Raw genomic sequence first — 20,729 nt, forward strand, 5'->3', positions numbered from 1 at the left:
ATACACATAGAGGCCCATTTATCAAGCTCCGAGTAGAGCTTGAAGGGCCATGTTTCTGGCGAGTCTTCAGACTCGCCAGAAACAGCAGTTATGAAGCAGCGGTCTAAAGACCGCTGCTCCATAACCCTGTCCGCTTGCTCGGATGAGGCGGACAGGATTCACTGCAATTCAACCCGATCGAATACGATTGGGTTGATTGACACCTCCTGCTGGCAGCCGATTGGCCGCGAGTCAGCAGGGGGTGGCGTTGCACCAGCAGCTCTTGTGAGCTGCTGGTGCAATGCTGAATACGGAGAGCATATTGCTCTCTGCATTCAGCGAGGTCTTCCGGACCTGATCCACACTGTCGAATCAGGTCCGCAAGACCTTTGATAATTCGGCCCCAATGACTCAGTACTCATTTGTGAGGGAGAAATTATATTTATATAATTGCCTCAACTTCCACTGTTTTTCAGGGATGCATATAACCTACATTATAGGGATACTAAACCCAATATTTTTCTTTTATAATTCGGATAGAGCATGCAATTTTAAGACACTTTCTAATGTACTTCAATTTTTCTTCATTCTCTTGGTATATTTATTTGAAAAAGCAGGAATGAAAGCTTAGTAGCCGGCCCATTTTTGGTTCAGTACCCTGGATAGCACTTGCTGATTGGTTACTACATTTATCCACCCATCAGCAAGCGCTTCCCAGGTGCTGAACCTAAAATGGGCTGTCTCCTAAGCTTTTATTCCTGCTTTTCAAATAAAGATACAAAGAGAACGAAGACAAAATGATAATAGGAGTAAATGATAAAGTTCCTTAAAATTGCATGCTCTATCCAAATCATGAAAGAAAGAAATTTGGGTTTAGTATCCCTTTAATCTATATTGTTCTTCCTTCAGCATGTAAGCTCACATGCTCATCTTTCTAGTAGAGGTGTTATACATCAAATAGTAACACAAGGGCAAGGCACTTATCCCTTTATGGTTCGTGAAATTTTATTGTTCATATATTAACTTTTACATGGAGCCCTAAACAGTGAAAAAAAAGTTCACCAATATTAGCTTTCTAGGAAATTAGAACAACCTTCATAATGTTGATAATAAAATATTATTAGATATTTATATTTCAGTTTTTCTAAATTAAAGCTATTATTATTATTATGTGGTTCTCATTATTATTAATCACTGTATACATGATAGCCATGCTCTTACTGCTAAAGTTAATTGCCTATGGTTAAAATACTAAAGTATTTGTCATTTTTTATAATATTTACATTATAATAAACAAGTTTTGATTTGATTATACCCTAAACAAATTCCAACCTATAACTTACCAGTTTATTTAAACTAGTTTGCATTTGTGCAACATTAGAATTAAATAAACAAAGAAAAACATGTTTTATGGTATACATTTAATTTTAGTATGTGTTATATGGATTAAATAATTATAATTTTATTTTTTACGATTTATTTTTAATTTGGTCTTTAGTGGTCTATGGAATGTCCCATACATGGCCAATGTGTATTTGATTAAAGGAGAAACTCTTCGGTCAGAATTAAAGGAGAAAAACCATTTCATTTTGGATAGACTGGATCCAGATATGGCTCTCTGTAGAAATGCAAGGGAAATGGTAAGACATAGCAACAGGTAACACACCTTTATAAAGTACAAATTGTTCCCTTTCTTCCAGTGGTGCTGCTTTAAGTGTTCTGCTTTAAAGGGACAGTCTAGTCCAAAATAAACTTTCATGATTCAGATAGAGAATGTAATTTTAAACAATTTTACAATTTACGTTTAGCACCAATTTTGCTTTGTTCTCTTGGTATTCTTAGTTTAAAGCTAAACCTATGAGGTTCATATGGTAATTTCTAAGCCCTTAAAGGCCGCCTCTTCTCTCAGGGCATTTTGACAGTTTTTCACCACTAGAGGGTGTTAGTTCATGTGTGTCATATAGATAACACTGTGCTCACACATGTGGAGTTCAGGTGAGCCAGCTCTGATTGGTTAAAATGGATGTCCGTCAAAAGAACTGAAATAAGGGGGCAGTCTGCAGAGGCTTAGATACAAGGTAATCACAGAGGTAAAAAGTGTATTTATATAACTGTGTTGGTTGTGCAAAACTATGGAATGGGTAATAAAGGGATTATCTATCTTTTTAAACAATAAAAATTCTGGTGTAGACTGTCCCTTTAAGTGCGAGTACTAGCCAATTTTTATAAGTTAAAGTTTGCTGTAATTTTTGGTTTTCATTTTGAACAGCTGTAGTGTGCACCTGCATTAGAAACTTCTGGAAAATTACAAATACAGCCTTCATTACCAGAACAAATTGCTCTCAAGGGAAATTACTATGGAAGTCTATTCCCTACAATATATACATTTCAAATACCCTTAATGTACACTTTATCCCTATAGAATTACTAGCTGAGGCATGCATGTTTACAGAAGGAGGCTAATATATATAGATGTACATAAACAAGCTATATATTTGAGTACTTACTGTACACTGCATTACTTAAGTCCACTTATATAAACTACACATATCATGTCAAATTATTTAGGATGAATGTAAACAATTTGGTTTACTATAAATATGCATGCTTTTTTATTTCAGTTCACCAATGTCTTGGAAGCTTATAGATTTTTTTTTAATGATTATGTCTTTTATATGCAATTGTGAATGTGCAGTTCTGTAAAAATTCACACTTGCTCTATATTTCTGATGGTTCCAGAAGAGATGCATTTAACTGTTGAGTCAATAATATTTCCAGAAAATATAATACTGAAAATACTTAATTGAAATGTACACCAAAAGTTGGCAAGTATTGCAATTTTCTGTTATTCCTTTTGTGTACTGTCTTATGGCTTGACTTTGATATTGTCTTATGGCTTGACTTTGATATTGTCTTATGGCTTGACTTTGATATTGTCTTATGGCTTGACTTTGATATTGTCTGCACTTTCCAACAGGCCAGTCTTTACACTCACTTTATTTTGCAGCTCTCTTTGCATCTGTTGCTCCAATCTTTGCTAACAGCTTTGGATATGCTATGCTGGGTAGTCAAAGCAAAGATTTGTGTTTCCTCACTCTCTCTTTCAAAATGTCTTCATTTTTTCAAGATCTTTTAGCCTACACATGAAAAAGCTGATGGAAAGGCATGGCGAACAATGTTCTGCCTGGGCGGAGCTTTGCTTGAAGCTGCATGTTGTCCATACAGACTATTAAAGCTTATCAGCATTCCTTATAAGCTGTTATTTGTGAATTTGTACTTTCATGTCTCCACAGTCAATCTAGGCAAATTTAGAAACAGAGAGAAATGAGAGGATATACAAGTCAACTTACTTGATGCTTCTTCATTTTAGAGTTTACAAAGAGAAAAAGACTCCCCATCTTCGGAAACTTTCCATATGTTCAGACCCCCAAAGGTTTTATTATATTTTTTTCTTCTCATAAGTCTGGATCTGTGCTATCTTCTATTTTTACTCACTTTACAAAGGTTACTCTCTTCTCTTACAAAAAGAATATTAATAACTTTAAAATAGGAAATTCTATACATTTTAAAAGATATAAAACAATTTCTAAAGACACTTTACATTTTAAAGGATCATTAATTATAACATTTTATTTTTAGACACATTGCATTGCAAACTATATAGCTTAGTTTCCATTGCTGTTGTCAACTGGTGATAAGAAGTATCTCTGAGCAGGACACAGCTGCTGAGCCAAGGAGCAGCAGAAGCACATATTAGACATGGGCATTCATGTTTGTACGAATGATCTATTCAAAGTTTTTATTCTCAAATGAATAATAAGTGCTAGTTTTAACTAGTCAACTATCTAATTAACAAAACTCACTCACTCACTCACTCACTCACTCAATGAAAAGATAATCAAATATTAAAAACATGTTTTTTAATATTTTATTATCCCTTTAATGAATGAATCAGCTAATTTTGGTGACTCGTTAGTTTATTAATTGGTTGATTAATTAAGTGCAATTTATTATTCATTTGTAAACAAAAATAATTAAAGGAAATAATTATTTGAATACTTTCCCCCAAAACAATTGCACTTGCCCATCACATATCCGCCAATTTCTGCCCATATCCCGCTCCAAATCATTATGGGTGAACACATAGTGCACCAAATGAACAATGTGTTTCTTGTTCCCTAAAAGGCTTTTCTTGGCCTATAGCATCTATAGTTCACATTTTTTGCATTTCCAAAAAATGTGAACTATAGATGCTATAGGCCAAGAAAAGCCTTTTAGGGAACAAGAAACACATTGTTCATTTGGTGCACTATGTGTTCACCCATAATGATTTGGAGCGGGATATGGGCAGTAATTGGCAGATATGTGATGGGCAAGTGCAATTGTTTTGGGGGAAAGTATTCAAATAATTATTTCCTTTAATTATTTTTGTTTACAAATGAATAATAAATTGCACTTAATTAATCAACCAATTAATAAACTAACGAGTCACCAAAATTAGCTGATTCATTCATTAAAGGGATAATAAAATATTAAAAAACATGTAAACAAGTGGGAAAAAAAATCTGTTTTGGGGCAGGGGGAGACACCTCACTCTGGGCCTGATGATAAAAGATTCTCCTGCTTGGAGAGAAATTGAAGTGCAGACTTCACAGGGGATGAACTCACTGAATGCTAAAATATTTTTTTCTATACTTGTCTAAGGGGTGTTCTCTGCATTTTTGTATGTGAAGGAGAGACAAGCCCAGTGCAATATAGCACTGCATGATAGGAGAGTTTTTTTACACTTACACTTTGTGCTTTGTATTTTAAATTACTTTACCCTTCAGATGGATTCCTTTCAGCATTATTACATTTAAGCTTTGCACTTTCTATTTTATATTTTAATACATTTAGATTTAGATCCAACAGTGATTTTACAAATGTTGATTATGTTTTGAAAGTTTCTGTGTTACAAATTAGGATCATACTTTGTATATCTCTGTGTATCTTTTACAAATTATATTGCACTTTGTATGTGCTCTATCACAGAATAAAACACAGCTTCAGAAAGTGGAAGGACAGGAACGTTCCCTGAGCTTAACAGGGAAGTTCCCAGGATATGTCTAAAGCTCTCTTAACAATTCTTGTGAAAGCATTTTAAACAAGCTGGTCTCACTGATCTATCTCACCAGCTGTATGCAGGTGAAGTTTACTCAAAATTCACAATATACTTATTTAATTGACAGAAAAGTAATATATACTAAGCTACTAGCAAAAACAAGTTAAATGTAGTGAAAACATTTCAGTTTAATGTGTATTTGCTGCAAACTAAGACTTTATATTAGACTCAGGTGTTTTCTTGTTAACTTCTCTTTCCCCTGGGAAATTCTGTATTCCACAGAGCCTCATTACTTTCAATGGAAGCATCTCACATCTCACTGGGACTTCCAGGTTACACACTTTTTCTTATAGATTTCATTGAGGCCATTTTGAAGTCTGCACTATAATATATCTCCAAACTAATGAATTCTCTGGGAAACTGAAGCTGTCAGTTTTTCAGTTTTATTTTAAATAGAAGTGCAAAAAGGTACACATAAATATGCAACGTATGAGCCTGAGTTAAAGTTACACAGAAACTGTTAAAGTATAATTAGAATTTGTAAAATCACAATCCAAAATACATTGATGTATACAAAATTGAAAGTGGAAAGTTAAAATGTAATAACACTTAATTTGAAGTCTAAAGTAATATAAACTACAAAGCACAAAGTGTAAATGCAGCAGAACTCTCATGTCACATAGTGCTATACTGCACTGGTCTTGTCTGCCCTTCACATCCAGACATCCAGGGGCAAAATCTTATTTTTTAGTATTTCACTATGGATCTCACAGTGCTGGAGGATCATTTTATATAATCTTGTTTGAGCAGAGGGGTTTATTTAATCAGGCCATCAGTGAGTGGGTTTATAGCCTGTCATTTTCCTTGGAAGCCATTTTGCATTTCAAAAGATGAAACCTAACTAAGAGACTTTCTAAAATAAAATGATCAGTTACTTTGGCTAAATAAAACAAATTAATTGTTCTTTAATGTAAAGCCTAATTGTTGTAAGACAGCAGTGTTGTTTTAAGTACTTTCATACAATAAGTGCTTATTTTTCCTTTAAAAAGTCAGTATAAACAAAAATCAGCATTGGATACCCCCCCACAAATGTCCAAAAGCCTGTTAACGCTGATGGCTTATTTTACTTCTCTGTCCAGCAAGTCTAGCTAGCAAGATTGTTCTATCATCTAAAAATGTTTGTCAGTTCAACTACATATATTTTAAAATGCATAATTAAATCTCATAATGTGTAAACAGCTTAAAATATACCTTTTGAGCCGGATGAACATTTTGCTCCAAAACTAAATGAAGCCAGTATTCTTACATGTGGGTTTGACAAATGCCAGCTGAACTGAGGCCAAAGAGAATTTTAGCAAACTATGTGATTATAAAGCCACTTTTTCCTTACAATATATTTGGTTTGAAATCTGAAGTATACAAGTAATTCCTGCTGGCCTTTAAAAATCATCTGTTCAGTGTAAAGAAAAGTCTTGAAATGTTTAACAGACATTATCCATCTGCAAAATGCAAACAGTGAAATTAATGATGTTGTGAGGATTTTCCAGTATTAATAAAGCTATGATTTCAAGCTTTTCTTCTAAATTTCCTATCAATTAACTTGCTGGCAGATCATTTTTTTCAGACCCTTAATATTGCAGCTTGAAGAAAAATGTATTTAAAATGAAAAAAAAAATGCATTTATTTCCCAAAGAAAATAACTTTTTCTGTATTAATTTAATTTGGTCTGAAAAAAACTGCTGTTAAATACTATACTACATTTTTTTTAATTATTCTTTCTCCTACTAATTCATAAATACTCTAAATCATAGTATTTTGTCCCCAGTATTTACTGTTTCAGCTTCAACAGTAATGTTTTAGTGGCCTATTTACTATAGTTTGTAAAGCTCTAAATTTTTGACACATCATAGAAAATGAGAAAATATATTTGTTTTAACATGTTTTATCATATTTGCCTTTTCAGATACAAGCACAACCCATTTCCCAAATAATTTATATATAAACCCACTTTACCCTTTCAGAACTACAGACATACGTTTGTTGATATTAACTTCCTTTCTTTTTCTGATGTAGGATATGAAGTTCACTATGAAATTAATTTGTTATACTATACTTTTCTTAAAGGATCTATCTTTACCAAATCCATTGTACCGTGTATATGTACATAGTTCCTATCTAATTTATTTCTATTTGTCTTAGGGTGTTTTCATGTATATTACAAACAGACATGAATTTGGAAGACTTCTGTCTATGGCCAATTATAATACTACTCACTACAACAATGACCTGTGGCAAATATTTGAGAATCCAGTGGTAAGTATGCAGTAAAATTATAGCCCCATATAATTCACAAATAGCATCTACAGCCTCTTTATTGTCACCAGCTCATGTGATATTGTACCCCCTTTTATTCCTTAGTGAATAGCCAGTAGTATTAATATTGGAGCTGGAGCTGAGGTTGTCATTGACTCTTCCCTTGTCTATGTATTCTCAGGTGTACTGAGTATTCCCTAGAATATTTTCTTGAAAATGTGAAGAATACAATGAATATTTGTAGGTAAAATAATAAAGTGTATATAAATGGATAATTAAATAGATCAGTCATTCTCACAATAAAAACTATGAAAGAATAATGCATGCAGCATATGCAAATAAACTCATTATGCTTAGACAGATAAAAACTTATAAAATGACAGACAAGTGAGACATTTGTGCCTGATAATAAAAGAAATTGCCGGGATGGAGAGAAATGACATGAGATCTTTGGGGACTTTTTTACCTTTATATTGTAACGTATGCATCTCTCCACATTAAGATCCCTGCATAGTAAGATAAACATCTCTCAATTTATAATTTGCCTTTTTTTTATTATTTGAGGGTCCTTGCAGTACTGATAAGACTTCTTAGATAACCTCACTATAGTAGATAACTTTAGATCATCAGCTCCTTAGAGTAAATACATAATAATTATGACAAAATGTAAATAAGATTACACTTATATTGTTTGAAATAAAAAATATGCAATGTAATTATATATTTTCTATTGCAGTGCTATTGGTGGTTTTAAGGGTTGCTAGGCAACCCAATCAGTATTTGCACACTCCCAGAATTTAATTACATGGATACATAGTAGAAAATAATAATCCATTACCAGTGCCACCCTCCACCTTTATATGGGCTTATGCAATATTTGTTAGCAAAACCCAATGTATAGAACCGACTGTAAGCTGTGCATGGGTTAATTAAGACAGAACACTTGTGTCCCATTTGTGCCTATTCTGCTAATCACTCTTCATATAAATCCAAAGGTTCCTTCAACCACCAACAAGCCCCCAAACAGCTATCTATGTCTTCCCAGCCTTAAATATCTTGTATCCGTGTGTCATTGCAGCAGATATGTATGGAATGCAAACAAACTTACACTATCCCCAGCTGTGCTTGGTTCCTTAAATGTTCTCATGTGTAGATATTCTTGAAAGAATCCAATTCTAATAATATGTAGCATAATGTAGTATGGTACTCTGAACCCATAGGATATGTCATCAGAAATGTTACATAACCTATCCAATTTGATTTTCTAAAAATGTGAAAATGGCATATTGGAGACCCATCTGCTACATTGATTGGCAACATTTAAATCTGCCTAACTTTAAAGTGAAGGTCCATTTTGATGAAATAGTGCCCGGTTTTTAATAAACCTATTAAAAACAAGGGCACTTTAATTCATTAAAATTGACATTTCACTGTTTTCTTCAAAAACTTACCTTTTAATCCTGAATGCCGTTCCAGCGATTCCCCCGGCCATCGGAAGCCTCTGCAGACGTCAGAAATGACGAATCAGGCTTCCTCCAATCACAGCTCCCCCCCCCTTGGCCTGATGCAACGCTGTTATTGGAGGAAGCCGGATTCGTCATTTTGAACCCGCGAAGATGTCTTGCAACGGGCGGAGGAAGTGCTGGAGCGGCTGCCAGGATTAAAAGGTAAGTTTTTGAAGAAAACAGTGAAATGTCAATTTTGATTAATTAAAGTGCTCTTGTTTTTAATAGGTTTATTAAAAAACGGGCACTAATTCATCAAAATGGACCTTCACTTTAAATATATATAAAGTAAAGGGATTTAAAATGGTGAAGAAGTGAGAAGTGTATTCTGTAATGGCTCTGTTATTTTTTTAATTTAAAAATATACCATTGTCTGAACTGATTTTGTTTTTCACAGGACTGGAAAGAAAAGTACTTAAATGTAAATTATTCTAGGATATTCACTGAAAACTTTTTTGAGCAAGTAAGTATATGTGAAAGATCTGCATATAAAATAAATGTTATAAAATAATTTTAAAACAATAATTTAACAAGACTTTGAAATTTCAGAAAAGTTAAGGGATACTTGCCTTAAAGGGACATTAAAGTCAAAATGAAACTTTCATAATTCAGATAGAAAATGTAATTAAAAAAAACAACTTTCCAATTTACTTTTGTTATCAAATTTGCTTTGTTCTCTTGATATTATTTCATGAAGAGTAAAGCTTGGAAGGCTGATAGGAGCTCAGGAGCGTGCATGTGTCTTTAGCAGTGTATGGCAGCAGTGTTTGTGTCTTTGTATAACATTGTTATAAACAATGTTGCAAACACTGATGCCAGGTGGCTAGACACACGTGCATGATCTTGAGTTCACCTAAGAGTATCCTTTAATAAAGGATACCAAGAGAACTAAGGAAAATTGATAATAGAAGTAAAGTGTAAATTTGTTTAAAATGTCATGCTCTATCCAATTCGACTTTAATTGTCCCTTAATTTTGACTTAATTTTGACTTTATTGTCCTTTGGCCCCTTAAAGGGACACTAAAGTCAAAATTAAACTTTCATGATTCAGACAGAGGATGCAGTTTTAAGCAATTTTACGCCTATTATCAATTTTCTTCATTCTCTTGCTATCTTTATTTGAAAAGCAGGAATGTAACCTTAAGAGTCGGCCCATTTTTGGTTCAGAACCTGGGTTGCACTTGCTAATTGATGGCTAAATGTAGCCACCAATCAGTAAGCGCTAGCCAGGGTGCTGAACCAAAAATGGGCTGGCTCATTAGCTTACATTACTACTTTTTAAAATAAAGATACCAAGAGAAGGATGAAAATTGGTAATAGTAGTAAATTAGAAAGTTGCTTAAAATTGTATGCTCTATCTGAATCATGAAAGAAAAAAAATTGGGCTTAATATCCCTTTAAGTGTGAATAACACAAATCTCAGCTCTGATGGACAATAAAGTCCTTTTTTAAAATAAAAGAATGTTTCCTCACACGCTAAAGAAAATGCAAAGTCTAGTTCAAAGGCTTATTGCCCAGAGTATGTTTTCTAAAAATAAAATAAATGTGAAGAAAATGTTTTACTAAAATAACACAAGATATAGGTGAAGAAGTAAAAAAACTAATAAAAAGTCTGAAGTGAATACTTTGTGAAAGTTCTGATTTGTGTACATTAATTCATAGCATGATGCTTATTTAATCCATTGAACATAAAAATATGAACTGCCTTGTGTAATTCAGTTTTTAGCTCTCTACTTGATTTCTCAGGGGCTGTTATAAATAAATAAAAAAAATTTTTTTAAAAATGGAAGAAAAAATCACTCTGTGTCCTGTCCAAACAAATTATTCAAAAAGAACTACCATTATGTTTTTGCAGAAAGTGTACACCTTATAGGCTAATTAAATCAAGCATGGTGTTATTAGCCAAAAAGCAATCTGTTTTAATTATACATTATACAGTTCATACTTGTATATGCCTTTTAAGACTCACCTATCCATATGTAAAAAACTGCCATCACTCTGTCCCACCAATATATTTCTTTAAGTTTTGTTAATCTTGAAAATATTGTCTGGTTATCTGGGGTGCGATGTGCGCATATATTTTTTACCCATCGCTCGCAGTTTTTACTCCCATAAAATAACATAGAACCGGCAACGCCAGTCGGTATTACATATTCAGCGCAAGGACTTACGCGTGCAGAATGGTGAAATTTTATTCTATTTTCACCTTGCCACACATAGGTAGGGGCCACCCCCCCATCACAATCACTAATAAAAGTTAAACCCTAATCTGCTATCCCCCATATCGCAAACTACCCAGTAAATATATTAACCCCTAAACCGCCACCCCCCACATTGCAAACTACCTAATAAACGTATTACCCCTAAATCGCCAACCCCCCACATTGCAAAGTATCAAATTAACCTATTAACACCTAAACCGCCAACCCATCACAAAGCAAAGTATTTAACTAAAAACTAACCCCAATTAAAATACACTTACATAATAAAAATACTAATTACATAAAAAAATAATAAACAAAAAAAAAACTAAATTACAAAAAAAAAAACTAACATTATTTAAAATAAAAACACCTACCCTTTCTCAAAATAAAAAAACCTAACAGTACACAAAATAAAAACACCTAGAATTACAAAAAATAAAAAAGCTACCATTACAACAAATAAATTAAATTATCCAAAATAGGGGGGGCGGAGCTAGCCTGGGATCTGTACGGTCACACTTCACTTCAGCTCTGCTGATATTACTTATAATTTTATTCAATTTGACCGTCAGCCCATGACTAATATATCGCAAGGATATCCCTAATCCCAGAGGGGAGGACGAGGACCCCTGAGGCATCAAACAAAAGCTATAAAGAGGAGAAAACAACTGGACATTGGGCTGTTTAAAAATCAGGCCTTCTAGGGATTACCGTCTTCTCTCCCACGTGGAGGATAAGGAGCATGACTTTTAACTGGGAGATAAGCGTACAACACCTGATATTTACCCACTTCCAGAGATTGGAGCATGAGTTAACCCTGGCATTTTCACCTATTAGTGGTAATCTACCTCTTGAGAAGAACCAGCAACATTTATTGGCATGCAAGCTCTCATGGAACATACCTAATGAACCTCAGACTACCGCAAGCAAACCACTCCATTCGACTCAGGCACCTCATGTGGATGAGCGACCTAACATAGATAATCTCAATTGCACTGCTGATCCCACACCCTCGCATGATACTCTGGCACTCCGCGGAACGGACCGGAAAGGAGCTCAACACCTACAGGCTTGGCCTAATTGTATTGCGGGGGATGAGGTGTATACTCAATTGTCGGATGACAGCGTGGAACATGAGGTATGTGTAGACTTACTGACATTTGAGCTGAGCGGCACATCCCAGTCAATACCCCCACATGTCCTGATTGAAGACAACGTTGATATTACCACTGAGCCCTCTCATTTGAGTGATCAGCATGCAGAATGGGTAGATGGACCTGCGGACTTACCACCTATACTTTCCCTGCTTAAGGACTTACATATATTGGACACGGGAGAAACCTCCTCAGAGTGGATCCTCTCCAAAAGGATAGCGGCTCCTACTCTGTGGCATTTTGAGCTGTGTGTATGGGAAAAAGCCAGTCCGTTACTACAACAACACAGGCAGAGTGAAAGACTGACAGTGTGCCTCTTAATGACTTTAACTTACTATGAGAAGGGTTAACTATAGAAGACATGGGGCTCATTAATACTCCAGTTTATCTATAGGCTCTTACTGCAGTTTTTACCTTCAAAAATTCTTTTTTAACTAAATGTTTATAGGTTTGCAGCCTAATACAAGTTGATTACCTTGCACTTTTGATGTTTAGTGTGCTGCAAGGATGTTGTTTATTTGAAATTTATTTGCAATATTAGATTGCATATAGAATTTTCCTGTGCCCTTAAGTTACCCTTGGGTATAAGCTAGTTCACTTATGTAATTTTGTTGGAACTTCACTGCCAGATTTTCCTATAATAGCCCTGATATTTCTTTAACTTGTTTGACAAACATCCCTATGCGTGTAAATCTTTATTGGTTAGATATATGCTGTTGACACAATATTTTCTGCTTTATTATATAGCTCTACTAGACCAACAGCCTCATGAGCTTCCTCATAAACATAGCTAACCCTCTTATGTGTCCACAAGATTGGATATGATAGGGACAAGAATAGCTTATGGTTAGGACCTTTATAATCTCTAGTTTGATAAATTCCACTGCAGTTGGGTATAGGGCCCATGCCCAATTGCTGGATCACTGTATAATCTCCTTTTATTAGGGGGTTAGCATAGTTGGAGTTAGGTTCTTTACTGAAGTTGGACTTGGCCTGACTTTATTTGTCTCGGGACTGCAGGTCCTTTATTTTAACAGCTAGAGCTTTATAATACTTTTCTTACCAGCACATATATAACTTTTTTCTTATCTGTAATTGGTAGTTACCTTAACAGCTTTCCACTGTTATATAATACCAAAATTATAGCTATTTCTTTGGGACAAAAGTTTTTGGATAAATTTAGATCGGCAGCTATACATTTTGCTGTCATAGTGCAGTGTGAAGCTAAATAAAGCAAGTGTTTTAGTTTATATTAGGAGCCATATAGGGAACCTTGGTCGAATTTTTACTATGCCATAAGATTGACATCCGCCCCCCCTTCCTCCCCCTTCCCCTCCCCCATCCTAAAGTACTCTGGTATTCTCCAGTAGTTACTTCTGTGGTTTCCCTAGTAGTATACTGCACTTTCCCCCCTTATTAGAGCGTATGATTTTCATTATAGATTGTACATTTGTTCACTATTATATGCCAGTGCTTTTACATTTTATGTTGTACTAAGGTTACAAAAAAAATCAAAAAATGTGAGGTCTGTTTGTTCTGTGATGCAACAGGATTGATTTATTGATGTGGCTCTTACGACCAATGTGTTCTTTTTGCTTATCTTTGTGATTTTTTGTAACAGCATTTATTTGTTGGTATATTAAATGTAAAGGATAAATGTTTCAAGCACAAAAAAGATAAAATTGTGAGGTTGAGATCCTTTAATGTATATCCCAATCATGTTGTGGTGCCACAAATATAAGTGTACTTTTATTTTTTTTTCTATCAGTATGTATACTATATTTGCTCTACACTCGTATATTTTTTGATTTCTCATATACAAGATGTACTATGTTTTTGACCTCAATAAAAATTATTCAAACCAAAATTATCCAAAATAAAAAAAGTTATTCCTATTCTAATACCCCTGTTAAATAAAAAAATCCCCTAATCTAACAATAAACTACCATCTGCCGGCGTGGTTTATGTGATTAACCTGATGTGTGAGGTTACACTGAAACTTACTCCACATATGTAATCTCGTCCCTGGTTTATACATATATTATTTCCCCTGTCTTCACTTCGTTAAAGGGACACTAAATAAGTACAAATTAAAGTTGCATGATTTGGATAAAGCATGTAATTAAAAAAAAATCTTTCCAGTATACATCCATTACAAAAATGTGCACATTATTTTTATATGCATAATTTCTAAAGCTCCAGCTCCAACTGAGCATATGCAAAAGTGCACAGTATATATGTATATACATTTTGTGATTGGCTGATGTCTGTCACGTGTTACAAGGGGAGGGGAAATTGTATTAATTTTTAAATTTCCTAGAAAATATTCTACTGCTTAAAAGTAAGTACTATTGCATTATCTTTTTATTGCGTGTTTGCAATTATTTAATTCTACTGTACATAGTGCTCTTTTAAACTGATTTTCAACAATAAAAATACTTTTGCCTGACTTCCTTTTCTAATCTACTCTTCATTATGATCCATATGTATGTTTTTTTCATCCCCTCTTACAAGAGGCACAGTCACAAGCTGTGATCCAGAAAAACTCTCTTTTCCAGTTTTCATGTCTTTAAACGCTCAATGTAAGCAGCTTATTTTAGGCAAGTTTACTAAACCTTGTGTGGCCTTTCCATGTATTTTTGCTGCTGCCACGTTTTAATGCTCTGTGGAATTAGTTATATATTTTAATTATATTGTATTTTATTTGCAGCCCTGCCCAGATGTCTTTTGGTTTCCAGTATTTTCTGAAAAGGCATGTGATGAACTTGTAGAAGAAATGGAAAACTATGGAGAGTGGTCTGGTTCAAGAAATTTAGTAAGCACACTTTAACCCTTAACAAAGTAGTTTGCATGTTTTTGATTGCCTAGTGATGTTGCAACCTTCATTATTGGCTTGGGGGGTTGCCACACAACATTGAGAAGCATCTGGATGACTATATATGGCAGTATCACAGGACTATGCAATGTATTTAATGTACTGATGGTCTTTAACAAGTTTAAGGGACACTATCATATCTGTTTCATCTAACTGATATTATTTCAAAAAGTATTGCAATGCTTTTTATTGCTAATCCCACACTAAACACATCAACCTTTTATCTGGGATCTGTTCCTATTCACCAGTGGGCAACGGATACCTTTTTATCAGTTGTATCAAAACATGCTTTTCCTGTTAGTTTCACTTCATAATGTTTTTCATTGACCCTTTTAATGGTAAAAATATAACCTGTTTAACTTCTGTTCTTTCATATACATCTTTGAACATTTTTGAGCAGCGTAATCCTGTATTAATTTCAAAGTGATTCCCAAATTATAGACAAAAATTTTTTTCTCACTTAAAAAAACTATCAGCTATACATAAAGCTATTTAAAGTTAATTCAAATAATATCTAGGGTAATTATGGTCTGAAAACTGATTTGCAGACTATAGCAGCTAATTTTCGATCTTACAGAATTACATATTCTGTATCATAACACAGCAAATTTGTATGACAACTCCTCTTCCCAAATTTCCTTTAGCCACAGCTTGTGAGTGGCAAATAGGCCTTTTGCAGTAATAACATAATACTATATGCAAGTTCATTTTTTAATACTCCTAGGTATAATTTGAAAGTATGCATATCTATTAAACATAATTTGCACTTGTCTACTGTACAATTTTGTTACCTATTTCTACTTTAACGAAATGAAGAATGTACATTATATTTGTCTATAATTAGGATAAGCGAATTGCTGGAGGATATGAAAATGTGCCAACTGATGATATCCACATGAAACAGATTGGAATGGAATTAGAATGGCTTCATTTCATCAGGGAATATATTGCACCCGTCACACTAAAAGTCTTTGCTGGCTACTATACAAAGGTAAGAACACTTATTATTAACCGTATCTATTACATATTGGTTAGAACATTTAACTAATAGAGTGCTATCATTTTTAGGGACATGCAATGCTGAATTTTGTAGTGAAATACACTCCTGAACGGCAATCATACCTGAGACCCCACCATGATGCATCAACTTTTACCATTAATATTGCACTCAACAAAAAAGGTGTTGATTTTCAGGTACGTTTGTTACTGCATAATGAAAGCAACTGCAAGCTAAAATAAACAGGTATAATACACTTGCATACTTTAAGTTTACAAAGCACACTCAATAATTAAATATGTGTAGGATGTTTGTCTATAAATATGTATTTGCATTTGCTTAGTTTTGTCTTTGGGCTCCTTTTATCACACTGTGATTGCAGCTTCAGAGCCCAACCTGCAACCCTATTTAAGAAGAATTGGTCTTAAGATCCTTGCGGTGGCAGAGTTTAATCACTTGACAAGTCCTGCTTTCACGTGATTGGTTGCACAAGAACAGAGGGAATGACTGCATGAGTTGATGCTGCCCTCTCACCGTGATGCCAGACGAATAAGGTTGATACCTTTTCTGGAAAAAAACACCGGCCATGTTGATTAGCATAATTTAGCATAAAAAATTTTACAGCATAATTTAGGAACTAAAGCTGCTAGAACTGTTATTAAATAATCATTATTTTACGATTAGATTCTAACACACTTAGAAGTTTTCATTGATATCATCTTTATTTCTATAGTTATGCTTCATTTTCAAATTTCACCTCAGCCTTAAAAATACCGGTTGTTTCAGTAAACTACCCTCTAGGTGGTAACCCTACTGGCAAATAGGTTCCTTGTCTGCCCGGCCGGCATTTGATAAATGGGGGCCCTGTTTTCAAAGTGTATGAGTGGTAGTAGCTTATTTATGTGTATACATAAGTATACATAAGTGTGTGTTAATACATTTAGATTTCTGCTTTTAACTTTTAGGACAAATTAGTACAATGCACAAAAAATATGTATGCTAAAGTTTTATTTATTATGTATTTATTTGCTTTTTTTCAGGGAGGTGGATGTAAATTTGCTAGATACAACTGTTCCCTTGACTCTCCAAGAAAAGGCTGGAGTTTCATGCACCCAGGGCGACTTACACACTTACACGAAGGACTTCCTGTTACCAACGGAACAAGATATATTGCAGTTTCATTTATAGATCCATAAACTTTAAGTTTTAACATTTTAAATCTGATTTCTGAGAAAAACCAAAGACCATTTTTTTATGAGCAATGTTTATTTATAGAAAAAAACAACTTCCAAACGATAGCTGCCACTGTTTTATTCTCAAAACAGTATACTGGCAAAATGGATATTTAAAAATAATGAAGCATAACTCTAAAATAAACTTTTTATAAATAGTACCCCAAGTTTTTTTTAGGTCAAGATTTCTATAATTAGAATTTCCTAAAATAGTTTTTGAAAGTCCTGTAATCATTAGAAGACTTGTTAACGAAAGTAATTTAATGGTGCTTTTCAACTGTCAATTTCCAAGTTCACTTTACTTTTGACAAATTATTTATAAATATTCCAATAAATCAGGTTGTAGAGATTTCAGTACGTAAAGATTATTTAAAGCTTAATGTTAAAGTCGGGTGGGTTTCACTTTGGCTTGGTTGAATGGAAGCTTGGAGTTCCTGCACATTTCTCAATTATGGATTTGTTCATGTTTACAGTGTTTTGGAGGTTCTTGCCCATGTATTTCAAGCACCATTATGTGCTGTGTATGCCCATATGCCAACATGTTGGCTGCTTATATGTGCATATAAACAATGCATATGGCCAGCTTGAGATATGTCTGGAAAGTGTTTGTTATATGTTGCAAGCTCCTCTGGAGATAGATTTAAACCATTTTGAATAATATAATATTTTTGTAGCACTAGCCCTACAAAAAATGCTTTTATTACTTAGTTAACACAACTTTTCACAAACTGAATTTAAAATCAGTTATGGTGCTTTGTGTGTGAGGTGTGTGTGTGTATATATATATATATATTTATATATATATATATATATATATATATATATATATATATATATATATATATATATATATATATATATATAATTCCAACCAGAATGCAAAAAAGTTATTATTTTTATATGTACATGGTAAACAACATGAATTAAAATTAGAATATAAATGTAAAATGTTGTCACTTTGCACCACTTTGTAATTTATGCAGAAAACAAACAAAAATAAATATCCTTCGAAACAATGTTTGATACATTTGAAAAACTGCCCTGAACTTGAGTGACAGCTCATTTTGACAGCATATATCTTGCGCGTGCTCCAAATCTCTTAGTGTAGTCAAAACACATTACAAAAAGTAAACCTAAAATAAACCAAATATATTTCTTCCATAAAATGTCACCTATACATGTAACCACCTCCACTTTATTAGGATACCCCCAAATGTGTACTTTCTTACAGAACAACAATCTATGAGCCCTATCACAACATAACCACAGAACAAAATGAGACTAGTGGTTGCTGCCAGATGACTAGTTTAACTATGATTGTCATATGACAGCTATAAGAACAAGAAACCCCTTATTTGAAGGTAGGACCCTCTTTTATGTGGCTAGTGAGATAATCAGTGCTTTTTTAAAGGTCCAAATATATTCTATATGAGGCATTTGCCTTTGTTATGACAATCTGACGGTTCAGGGTCACATATTTAAAGAAGATAATTTCCTATGATTGCCTATTTGAAATAAGGAGTCTCACATCCCTTTGTGTATTTTGTGGGGTAAGAAAGGGACTACTCAATGATTTTACTCCATATGCTAATAGTTCTTTAGGGTTATTGCCCTTGTAACCTGATTAACGGGGGAACATTCCTCTTTTAAAAGGTGGGCTTTTATAGAGGTAGTAATGCTTCTTTAATATCCCAGAAAATCACAAAAGTCACATAATAGTCAGATGATTGCCATTTCTAAAGCAGAAGCATATTCCCTAGTGGGGTGTAGGACACTTGTGGCTGCCAGTATAAATGTTTAGGCTTACTTGTTTGTCAGTGTTTGAATCCTGCCAATACAATTTGGGCCTACTTTTTTCCAGTCTGTATTCAGCTATTTGGGTAATATTTGTTACCAACACATATTTGTATTTCAGAAAAATCAAACTTTTCCACAACTAAAAAGCTTATATTAAAAAAATAAGTTACCACATGAACATGAAGAAAAATAATATTTAAAAGTATGAGAAATTAAAGCTATATTTAAATAAATCTTTAGTCTATTTTACTTGATGAAGTTTTTTGATGAAGATCATCAAATAAATCCTTAGTTTTCTTTATGTCCTAATAAAGGATATACTTTTTTTTGTCTGCCTCTTGTGCATCTGCCATGCTACCTTCAAGCAAAATGAAAAACAACTTAATGGGAGATTATATGATTAGATTAGATTAAAGCATTACATTACAAACCTTACACAAAAACAAAATGGTGCAACTTGTATACTTTAAAGGGATAGGAAAGTCAAAATTAAACTTGCAATGATTCCGATAGAGCAGGTCATTTTAAGACACTTTTAAATTCACTTCTATTTTTGAATGTGCTTTATTCTTTTGATATCCCTTGTTGAAAAAGAATACGCACATATCCTACACTAGTGGGAGCTGCTGCCAATTGGTGCCTGCACACATTTGTCTTTTATGATTGGCTAACTAGATGTGTTCAGCTTACTGCCAGTAGTGCAATGCTGTTCCTTTAGCAAGAAAACAAAGAAAATTTGATATTGGAAGTTCTATCCAAATTGTGAAAGGAAATTTTGGGGTTCCTGTCCCTTTAAACAACAATGCTTTTGTTGATGTTTTTCAAAGTGTGTTATAAAATAGAACAGTTATACATTTAGTTTAAAGGGACACTGTGCACTAGATTTTTCTTTGCAGTTTTGTTGCCCATCTGGGAGTGTTTTTGTAACAATGTGTAGTTTTGCTTATTTTTTAATAACATGCTGATTTTCAGACTCCTAACCAAGCACTAAAGTATCAGATGTAGACATAAGTCAACAGATTTCTGCTTGCTCCTGTTTGTGTAATGGGTCTTTTTATATGCAGGAGAGGGTCTGCTTTTCCTGCTTTATCAGCCCCTTTCAGTGGGTGTCTCAGCCAAACTCATCAACAGTGCTAAACTGGGAGCTTCTAAGTAAGTTTTTAACAGGTTTTATACAGGATTTTTATATCTGTATCTGTGCATATTCTTCTTTATAGTAATGTCTATTACATGCAGTTACATGAAAATTGGTGTACACTGTCCCTTTAAACACCTTTCTCTCTAGAAGTTATTATTTCCTAACTTACATAAAGTGTCCTTTTCAAATAAAGTATTTTTGCACATTTAAAAAATGTTAAAAATACAAGGATGGCAAAACGATTACACATTTAAAATATGTGCTACATAGCAAAGTAGCCCATTTTATAGACATTTCAAATTACTTGAATTGTGTGTGAAAGTCCTGCTGTCCTTTTTATGTTCTAAATGTGTAGGGAAGGGATTTAAATATTGTTTTAGAAATGTGCATGATGTTTTATTTTAATTTTCTCTACTTGAAGGAAACATTCAGAA

General features: G+C 33.7%; 1 protein-coding gene across 2 annotated transcripts in view; it reads left to right on the plus strand.

The window, feature by feature from the left end:
* PLOD2 (procollagen-lysine,2-oxoglutarate 5-dioxygenase 2) overlaps window positions 1–17,709 on the plus strand; it is a 161,431-nt gene extending 143,722 nt beyond the window's left edge. Inside the window, exons 13-20 of one of the 2 annotated variants that reach the window (XM_053710008.1) lie at window positions 1,478–1,619; window positions 3,350–3,412; window positions 7,280–7,393; window positions 9,296–9,361; window positions 14,967–15,071; window positions 15,976–16,122; window positions 16,200–16,325; window positions 17,169–17,709. In XM_053710008.1, the coding sequence (XP_053565983.1) occupies window positions 1,478–1,619; window positions 3,350–3,412; window positions 7,280–7,393; window positions 9,296–9,361; window positions 14,967–15,071; window positions 15,976–16,122; window positions 16,200–16,325; window positions 17,169–17,324 (919 nt within the window). In that variant the 3' untranslated portion in view covers window positions 17,325–17,709. The remainder of the gene's footprint in view (window positions 1–1,477; window positions 1,620–3,349; window positions 3,413–7,279; window positions 7,394–9,295; window positions 9,362–14,966; window positions 15,072–15,975; window positions 16,123–16,199; window positions 16,326–17,168) is intronic. The other variant, XM_053710009.1, reaches the window with a different exon arrangement.
* Window positions 17,710–20,729: the final 3,020 nt, after the last annotated feature.

The sequence above is a fragment of the Bombina bombina genome, chromosome 4 (genome assembly GCF_027579735.1).
Source record: "Bombina bombina isolate aBomBom1 chromosome 4, aBomBom1.pri, whole genome shotgun sequence".
In the NCBI taxonomy this organism is placed as follows: Eukaryota; Metazoa; Chordata; class Amphibia; order Anura; family Bombinatoridae; genus Bombina; species Bombina bombina.